Raw genomic sequence first — 10,672 nt, forward strand, 5'->3', positions numbered from 1 at the left:
TGATAACACTGAGAGGGATGGTTGGTTATCCGTAGGCTGTGTGAAAGATCCTACTTCAGCAGTGTGGAGCCACCCCGACGGCCGCGTGGTGGCGCCACGTGCATTGTTCCCTTGGTTGGCTCGCATGGCGCACGGCTGTGCCCATACGAGCAAGGGGGGTATGGTCTCAATAGTAAATACTGATTGGTTTGCACCTGGTTTTTCCACAAAGGCTGAGCAACATTGTGCTCAGTGTCATACCTTCCAGCAGCATAATCCCGGAAAGGGACCAAAGAGAAGAGACGCAGCCCACCCACCTCCAAGTGGTCCTTTTATGCATTTACAAATTGATTTTATTCAGGTGAACAAGTGTTGTAATTTTGAGTATGTACTTGTAATTGTTGACATGTTTTCGAAATGGGTAGAAGCCTACCCATATCGGAAAGCGGATGCTACCACGGTAGCCAAGATTCTCATGAGAGATGTGATCTGTAGATATGGGATCCCCACAAGACTGTCCAGTGATAGAGGTTCCCATTTCACAGGTCAGATTGTTCAGGAACTTTGTAAAGCGCTCCAGATCAACCAGCATTTCCACTGTCCCTACCACCCACAGTCTGCGGGGGCAGTGGAGAGGCAAAATGGAACTTTGAAAAACAAACTAGCCAAGATATGTGAAGAGACTGGCCTAAAATGGCCTGATGCACTCCCACTAGCTCTTATGGCCATGAGGTCCACTCCCCAAAGGAGGAATGGACTTTCTCCACACGAGATAGTTTTAGGGAGACCCATGAGATTGCCTGTCTCTCCCCCACTATCATTGAAACAGATGAATATCCACCAGATGGATGATACAATGTTAAACTTTTGTTACGCCCTAACTAGAGCAGCCAGGGTTGTGCATTCACAGGTGAAAGCTGCCCTGCCTGAACCTGCTGGGGAGCCATGTCATCCCTATCAACCGGGAGACTACGTGTATGTGAAAGTGCACAAACGGAGGACTGCCCTCTCACCGAGATGGACCGGTCCATACTTGGTTCTCTTGGTGACTCACACAGCGGTGAAAGTGGAGGGTCGTCCGACATGGATCCATGCGACACACTGCAAAACGGCCCCTCCACCGAACAACACGTTGGAGGGTCCCAACGGAGAGCAAGGGGCCGGTGGAGGAGCAGGTGCACCTCCAAATGGTGCCTGCTCCAACTTGCCATTTGTCTCATCCCCACTGGGCTGCTCCTTCGGGAGTACACCAAGGGGGATGGAGACCCGGTCGCAGCGGCTGATTCGGGAGCAGGTTCCAGTCCAGCGGACCGATTTGAGCCAGAACCAGGACCCTGCCGTCCAGCACTCCAATCCAGGGGCGCCGAGACGGAGGTCCCAAAGAGCACCCACCCGGAGGTGTTGAAGACGTCAAAAGGTGAGTCACATGTGGTGAAAGCCAGAGAGGGGCTGCTGTTGCTACCATGCCTCTCTCCCCCATGTGTGATTCATGAAGCAGATGAGAGCACCCAGACAGGAAACCAGAGAGAGGAGCCTGGAGAGGGGAAGACACTTTCAGTCTTCCTCCGGCCTCTACATGAAGCAGGTGACAGCACCCAGAACGGGAACGAGAGGATACTGAGGCAGAGGACCTCGGTTGTTTCAAGGAAACCGAGCCCGCTGCCTGAGCTACGACGAGAGATGATATCCACAGATAAACTGACGCACACACCTGACAGACATTTACTGATAACGGACGCACGAGTCCACAGATATCGCAGACATGAGCCACTACCAGAGTCAATATTACATGCTCCCAAAGAAACTGATTTGAACATTGACACCCATCACCTTGGAGTACACATGAAGACTGAATACTTCGCCAACACCTTCCTAAGAACCGCCAAAATGACTGCACGGAAAATGAGAGGAAATGGGTCTTGTTGGGTGTGTGGTATGATTCCCCAACATGCAGGAACCTATCCTTGGATAGCGGTCCCACTCTCTAAGGCAGATATGTGTGAGATCTGGAGTTGGCAGTGTATCGGGTTGAATGTGAAAAAATGTTACTGTACACAAGCGACACATTCCTAAAGGAGTTACCTATTCGCCCCCATTGTGGTTAGCCTATGCTCCACAGGCGTGGTTATGTGTGACTCATAACGGGACAGGGAGGGCATTGGGGAACAGCACGTGTAATCATACTGTGTCGACATATGCTTATACAAAGTTGTCTGATTTGCCTGTTAAAGGTGGACCGATAAGTATTACAACAGATCCATTTGGGGTTCCTCATGCAGCTAACAATGGCACCATGTGGGTATGTGGTAACAGGGCTTATTATTTTCTGCCAGCCAACTGGTCAGGAACATGTTACCTTGGGTTTATTGTAGGAGCCCTCAGACCTGTAGATGGGTTGCCCCTGCACCCCTTGCCAAAACATTGGTGGCACCGCCACAAGAGAAGTATTGTTAATGCAGATGCTAAGAAGCTGGGATCACATCACTTGGAATCAATAGTGCACAACCACTTTTCACGTTTCTCAGCTGCCATTCTCCCTGCGTATGGTATTATCACTGCCTTTAGAGATATTAGGAGCTTAGCAGTAGGGTTGGAGTCCATTGGTAATGAGACAGCCGACGCCTTAACTGCGGTTGCTTATGAGATGAAGGCTATGAGACAAGTAGTGCTGCAGAACCGGATGGCACTGGATTATCTGTTGTCAGCTCAGGGAGGTACATGTGCTGTGATAGGTCATGACTGTTGTACTTTTATCCCAGATGAATCTGCTAATATCACAAATATGGCTGCGCACATTAAAGAGATCATTTCCGATTTGGGGGAACCTGAACCTTGGAATTTTGCTGATTGGCTGACCTCCTCTGTGGGGGGTTTCTTTTCGACTATCATTCAAATGGGAATCACTGGATTGGGCATGTTAATCGTTGTTGTGCTGATTGTGGTTTGTGCTTGGAAGATGTGTACTGCCTGCTGTGTACAGTGCTGTGCAGTGGGCTCTCGGAAGGCTGCCAGTAAGATTATGGTAGCCCAAATCAAGCCACAGACAAAAGCAAGCAAGACTGATGATTACTTTATTGCCCTGGGAATGATTGAAATGTCTGATATTTAATCTCAAGTACCAAGTGTCTACTTTGCCATTGTAATAAAGATGGCCATTTGGCTCCTTTCTATGTTCCAACTGATATACAATGCTGTATGCAATGTGAATAGATCTGTCCTTGACCACAGATTAGTTAACAATAATTAAAGGTGGTTACTTTATTACTTTAATACTGTTTGAAATACTCTGAATTTAATGAACAGTGTTTGATCGATACCCTGCTGTGTTGAGCTCACGAGAGCATGACCAGGGGGTATGTCCAGCAGAGAAATATGCCTATGTTTCTAGAATCATTGATGAACTGTCATTATGCTGTTCACTTCATTGATTTTGTTTTACCTATGATTGGGTACTACGTAATACTTTTAAATCCTATAATCATGTATGCTGCGTTGGGTAGTAACAGATACGGTATTGTTTGATTGTTAAGGTTTTGAAATGTTATAAAACTTATGAAATGTAAGGCACCATAGCAGGCCCCAGATAAACAGTTGTTGTGTTGACGTTAAACGTCAAAAGGGGGGGACTGTGGAAGAAATTGCGATTTCCTGTGTGCTTACATTATTCACTAATCAATAGAACTAGTCATTGGATACTAGTTAGTATGTTCTCATGTAAGCTTGCTATTAATAAGAGTAGATTGTGTCTATGTGTCAGGGTTAATAGATGTTCGGGGTCAGGAGAAAGTGCTGGCTAAATGTTCCTTGTTATGGCTACAAGGAGAGCTCCAACTATGAACTCTCTAGGCTGAGTGGTCATGTGTTGGGAGCTGTGAATCTTTTCCTCTGAGACTGTTGTAACGTCATTACTGCCTGACTGTCACTATCTATGTTTACATTCTTGTGCCCTATAAAAGATGGTCCTCCAGCCTTCAGGGCTGAGAGAGACATGATTGAGACCTAAGCCTGGTGTTGTGTTGTCATTTATGGTCAGAGGTCCGATTTTCTCTCCCAATCTGCAGATTGATAATACTTATTGAAATCCAGAACTCAACTGAACTTAGTCACTCCGTTTATGAAGAGACGGACAAAACACTTTCTTCATCATAGTTATCTACCAGAAGTTAAGAGTGCACAGGTTTGTGATGTTAGTGACTGTGGCTAGCTAGTTAGCCACCGTTAGCTTTACATTTCGCCACAAAAAATTGCAATGGAAACCCTGCAATGGAACGTAAACTTCAATACAAGCAACGCAACATTTTGATACTGACATTGTCTATGAAGTGCAAAAATTGAGGGACGAGTTAGAGTGGGAAAATAAATAATAATAGTAAATATATATGAGCTCTCCCTCACAACCCACATTGCTGCGGTCTCCCAGTCATGTAGATTCACCCTCAACAACACCCGGAAGATCAGGAGTTACCTGTCTGAGCATTCCACCCAGCTGCTTGTCCAAGCACCTGTCCCGTCAGAGTTGGACTACTGCAACTCGCTGCTCGCCGGTCTCCCAGCATGCACAAACCGCCCTCTCCAGAGGATTCAGAATACGGCAGCCCGTCTGGTCTTCAATCTACCCAGACGCTCCCATGTTACCCCCTCCTCATCTCCCTCCACTGGCTTCCCATTACGGCCCGTATCAGATTCAAAACTCTGGTACTGACCTTCCGAGCGGTGAACGGGACTGCACCCGACTACATCAAGTCTCTCCTCCAGCCTTACACCCCCATACACTGTCTTCTTCTGACAACCGTCTGGTGGTCCCACCGCTAAAGAACGCCCGGTCCAAACACAAACTCTTCTCCTGTATGGCCCCCCAATGGTGGAATTAACTCCCCACCTCCATAAGAACACTGATCAACTCCCCACCTTCAAGAAAAGGCTCAAGATGTCACAATAGTGACACGGTTAAAGGCAGGTGTTATCCTTAGGCCACAGTCACACAGCCAAGAGACAGATGCAGAAAATGTTTTTTATTGATATAATAAAGGATAAAATGTCCACATACTGAAAACACAATCTCTGTCCTTTAAAACCAGGAAATGTCTTGTAGCCTACGGCTGCTTTGGCATATGTCCACTCCGGTCTAGACCCGCTGTCGGCTCCGCGCAGTACCGCTCCTTCCTTCCCTTGGACCACCGCTTGTAGTACGTAGAGCGAGCCTGTCTGGACAATAATAATAATTGGCTACTCTGGTTGCGCACGGTGAAAGTAATTTTGCAGGAGAGATTCAAGTACTTCCCTTTACGCTCTGTAGTTGAACCGTGGTTGTGCCTCCGAAGTCTTAATGGGAGTAGCGGAATACCGGTCGTCGCTTCTCTTTGTGCTCTTGCATGTGTCCCCGTAGGATCTCCTTCTGTTCAGTCCCCGCTCCTTTTTGAAGGAGTTCCTCTCATTGGCCAACCAATCAGTTGAGAATCATTTAGGAGTGATGGGCTGTGTCCCTGTCAGCTGGGGAGTCCCCTCCCCCGTCCTTGTTGTCAAACAGCACACAGAACGCATGTCGTTGTTATGATCAGTGACCTATGCACTTTTGTAAAACTCTCCCTTGGAAGTTGCTTTGGATAAAAGCGTCTGCTAAATGCATAAATGTAATGTAATGGCCTTGCCAAGCAAACTCACCCAATTATCCTCCACTTCTATTCCCAATTACTGTCCTTCCCCCTACTCCTCACCTTCTCCAGCTTCCAACTGTCCAAAGGGGTATTCGTCGTAGCTCGCTAAGCAGTTAAGAAAAGCTAATTTTCAGGCTAAGATAAAACACGCCCCTCTTTTTGGTTCGTGGAAGCAAGTTTAGATAAATCACCATTGTAACATATCAATTAGCACTAACCTGCTCGAGAGCAGGCTAACGTACGTGTAGCTGGATAAGCTTGCCACACCCGCGGAAAATAATTGTCAGCTCCCTTTTTGAGAGACCCAGCTGACCAAGGAGATATATAGTTCGATTAGTTTTCCATACCAATAGAGTTCTTCGCGATCGCCAAGATCCTTTATTTCACACGGATGAGTTCTTGTTTGAGCAATATCGATTCAGCCGACAAGGATTATTTGCAAGATCTTCTCGTAGGCTACATTGCAGTATGTGAATATGTAACGCAATGTTTTAAGAAATGTCTTATCTGTTGTGCCTGTGCTTTTTATGTTTCACTGTGGGAGAGTGGAAAACGTAATATAGATTCCTTTTTATATCTTGACATGTGAATAAATTGACAACAAAGCTACTTGAAACTTTTACTGTGCTTCAGACTCTCTGCATAGCCTTGAGGTTTTTCGCGTCAGGTTCATTTTTATACAGTATAAGCAATGCAGAAAACATTGGCAAAGCCACAGCATGCGTTGTCGTAAGAAAAGTGTACTTGGCGCTTAACCAGCTGATGAATCAATTCATCATATTCCCTGACCATGTCCCAGTCAATGAAATCAAAGAGGGATTTACACATAGGCCTACATGCATATATAGTGTGATATCAGGTAAAATGGGCCATCAGGTAAAGTGGGCCATTTAAGGTTTGAGGGTCCCAGCCCTGACAAGTAACAGCGGATTTTATTGCTTTATGGTTGCTATGTTGGACGGGCCAATAATTCAAACAAGACGGCACCAGAAAGCTGCATGGTAAGTAGCCTGGCATACCAAATCTAACTTAACCATTATAAGGATGATACATCTATAAAAACATGCACATAAAAAAACTATGCATAATATCTGTCTCAGTATCAATCAAAAATAATGTTAGTTTGGTATATGAACATATTTTTTGAAAAAGTGATGTTTTTCTTGGTGGCCTAATTTACCTTAACCCACTGAGGTAAAATGGGCAACATGGTTTCAGCTAAAATGCACACATACACATGTGTTGGAGTGTGAGGGTGTGTGTGTCACACCATGACCCCCCCCCCCCCCCAACAGTAATAATGGTAGTAGATATTTTATGTACAGTGAGTATGGCGAACGAGAAGGAAGCGAGAGGAGAGAGGGAGAAGGAAAGGGAGAGAAAAGAGAGGAGGAGCAAGGACCAGAGAGGAAAAGATACAAAGATAAAACAGGGATGGAAAGGAAAGCCAAACAATTACAGTCTGTGGAAAGAGGATGAAGGGGGCCTTAGATGAATACATGGAGGGAGAGAAGAAAGGAATTACAGTGAGTGTGCACCTCCTATCAAGAGCCTGGGGTGTGCCGCGATCCACACTGCAAAAACGCATCAGTGGAAAGGTGACTGGCAGTGAACATGTGTCAGGGCGGAAGCCCTACTTTCCACAGGAGGCGGAAAGGGAGCTTGCTGCCACCCTTAACACATTGTCGCAGAGGGGGTTTCCCTTCACAAAACGTGATGTCCAGCAAGTGGCCTTTGATTTTGCAGCCAAGAACCACATATCTGGTTTCTTCAAGACAGCAGGGAGGGCCGGATATTACTGGTTTAAGAACTTTCTAAAGCACAACCCAGAGCTTGGGATGCGCAAGCCAGAGGTCCTGTCTGCAGCACGGGCTGCTGGACTCAATAAAGAGGTGGTTAGCCAGTGGTTTAACCAGTATGAGATCCTTTTGGTTGAGCTGGGTATTGAGGGCACACAGTCACATATATATATATGGAACTGTGACGAGTCTGGGCTTCAGGATCATTTTTTTTTTTATTATGGCACATATGAATATGTTTGTTTAATGCAGTTTAAATGTTATGTGGCAGTATACGCAACTGTGTTTTAAAAATAAAATTGCTGATAAATTACTATTTCCCTTTGCAGTTTCACTGGCCCATTTTACCTGAACAGCTGGTCCATTTTACCTGAAACTTCTTGAGCAAAAAAAGTTGGCACAGCTGATGTTTCAAGAACTGTAGGGCCTAAATAATTATATTTTATTATTATTTTATCATTTCAACAAATAAATATCAAAAACAGTCATAAGTAATCATAAAAACACATGGAAAAGGCATATATGGTATTGTATTGTTGTCCCAAGGATATACCAAAAGGTGGGCCATTTTACCTGATATCACCCTACATATATCCTCATAAGTGTCTATGAATTTGTATCAATTAGATATTCTTTGGCCTTGTTTTTATACATATTCTGAATTGATGTGATCTGATTGATTGGGGTAATAAGGCACTAAAGATGAGCCTATACATTTTACCAAAATACGCATTTAGTTTATCGGCAATTTTTTTTGCTAAGATGCCTGTCTTGCTCTGGCAGCGGTGGCGGAGTCTGACTTAGCAAAGATAATATGCTTATTGTCTTCGAAGAGACTCATTATATTATAATAGTTTGCTCAGATGGCGAGAATATCACCGCTCTCTCGTCTTTTCCGCCATTATACCGTTAGACAATCACGGTTTTGGTGATCGAACTTTCCTGCCTTTTGAAGTAGGACGTGCGTGCACTTGCCCTGATAAGTTTAGCCTGATTGAAATTAACCACATGATTTGGATGCGGATCAGCCGTCGACGAACCGATATTTGCGGTTCTAAGTTAGCTCGCTAATGTTAACGGGCTAAAGGGACAAATGATTAACTTAACTTCAACCCTTACGACGAACTGGCCCCAGGACCATAACTTGAACTGAAGTAATAGTATTGAGTCCAACCCTGGCACATTGATAACGTGGATGTTTGAATATCATTCAGAGCAGCACATAGTATAGAACTGAGTTGCTGCATATTCTAACTGGGCCTAGACATTGTTACTTTTGAATATAATGATGGTGTTAAGTACCACAAATGACATGAAAAGACAAAAGGGCCACTAAGGGGTGTCAAAATGCATTAACTTAGATAAAAGGTGCTGAAATAATTGAGATATTTTAGATCATATTGTTGTTCGTCTTTCTGTCTATGCCAACTCAGATCCACACCCTACCCATGGAGAAAACTGTGTTTGCACTTTTTCTTTTATTGCTGTTATCTGAATACTTTATTTAGCTTTAGCAATTATTTGCTCCCTGTCTCCTTGCAATGATCGCTCATTCTCATGTTAGAGCCAACCAGCCCTTTTGTCGCTTGTCTGCATTCACACAGGAATGTCCCAGAGATTAGCTCACATTCATGCCCCTGCACCATCTTTCAAACTGGCGATCACACCCACTAGGGACAATCTCACACCTTGCTGAAATGCTAATCAGAGACCTTTATTCATAATGCAATTATATTGTGCTATTTGTAGCACATTCTCTTCAGAGATGGACAGTTGATGAGATTCTTTGTGTTGTTGTACAGTAGGTGTCTTATTTATTGTGGGTAAGGTCATAAACTGTACACAAGTGTTAATGTGATCATTCTCTGAATATCACACACTCTGACTATACAGTATCTTCTGTACTTTCTTTACGCTCTCTCACTCTTTCTATAGTACACATATATCTTGACAGAAAGTCAAGAACTGTTCAATCAACCATCCATTTAATCTCAGAATGTGCATGATTGAACATTGCTGTATCTATACAATGCTTGATGGATTTTTATGTTGTAATGTAATGTGCAAAAGGAATGCACATAATAAGCAGGAATATGCAGCCAGTTTGCAGCTCTGCATATGATCAGAAAATCCAACACATAATTTATGTGCATTTATGTCCATTAGAAATCTGTTAAAGTAGTAAAAAAAATTTTTTATTCAACTTCCAATTCAAATCAAGGCAGAGCAATAAATTGAGCATGTTTACTATTAAGGCTTTCCAGTAGCCTATATTGAAACATAATTTATTTAGATATATAGGCAGCCTATTAACTGAAAGAAGAGTGCAGAGACTCAGAGAGGGACATATTCAACTGTGCCGGCCACACAGAAGGTCCTGGCTCCCTTCCAAAAAGACTGGGGCAGACGTCCAGTAAGGATTCTGGTGTGGCCGCAGTTTAATTCATGATTTTTTGGTGATTTCTGTTTCTACATCCACTCTAGATGTTTTTGTTTACAACTTTGGGCTAGCAAGAATAAACATATTGATTTTGTAGTCAGCTAATCTTGTTGGATGTTGTCTTTGCCACTAGATGGAGACTGTGAATAACAAGAATTTAATAGGAAAATAAGAACATGATGTTCCCTCTGACAGAGGCGGAACCTGCTTAGCTGTTCTGTCATAGAAAGTCTTTTGCATCATCTTCTGTTGTTTTAGCTTTTGTTCCAGCTTAGGATGTTTCTTTTGCTTCGAGTAGCTTGGAAGTGTTGTCCTGAGTTTCCTTTTCATCAGTAGCTCACCAGGTGACAGCCCACACTCCAAAGGTGATGCAATGTAACTGAGTAGAGCAAGGTAAGGATCTGAGCTGCTGTCAGCTGCCTTTTTCAGGAGTTGTTTGAGAATATGGACTCCTTTTACAGCTTTTCCATTGGACTGTGCATATAGAGGGCTGGATGTTACATGGTTAAAATCATAAGCTTTTGCAAAGTCTTGCCACTCTTTGCTGTTGAAACATGGTCCATTGTCACTCATTACTGTATATGGAATGCCATGTCTGGCAAAGATTGATTTTGCATGAGTTATAACACAGCTGGAAGTAGTACTTGATAGTAATGCCATTTCAGGATAATTTGAGAGATAATCAATGACTACCAAGTAGTCCTTTCCTTTAAGATGAAACAAGTCCATCCCTACTTTGTACCATGGTGCTGTTGGTACATCAGTTACAGTCATGGGCTCTTTAGTTTGCTTGTACCTGT

The 10,672-nt window shown here is 43.8% G+C and overlaps 1 protein-coding gene across 1 annotated transcript; it reads left to right on the top strand.

The window, feature by feature from the left end:
• Window positions 1-515: 515 nt before the first annotated feature.
• Window positions 516-3,975, top strand: LOC146275265 (uncharacterized). Its single transcript, XM_084702422.1, has one exon. The coding sequence runs from the start codon at window positions 925-927 to the stop codon at window positions 2,050-2,052; it is 1,128 nt and encodes a 375-aa protein (XP_084558548.1). The 5' UTR covers window positions 516-924; the 3' UTR covers window positions 2,053-3,975.
• Window positions 3,976-10,672: the final 6,697 nt, after the last annotated feature.

The sequence above is a fragment of the Hypomesus nipponensis genome, chromosome 8 (genome assembly GCF_054491055.1).
Source record: "Hypomesus nipponensis isolate SF chromosome 8, ASM5449105v1, whole genome shotgun sequence".
Classification (NCBI taxonomy): Eukaryota; Metazoa; Chordata; class Actinopteri; order Osmeriformes; family Osmeridae; genus Hypomesus; species Hypomesus nipponensis.

What these genes read in the sequence shown, in the direction of transcription:
- LOC146275265 (XM_084702422.1), top strand. Translation starts at nt 925, where the DNA reads ATGTCATCCCTATCAACCGGGAGACTACGTGTATGTGAAAGTGCACAA.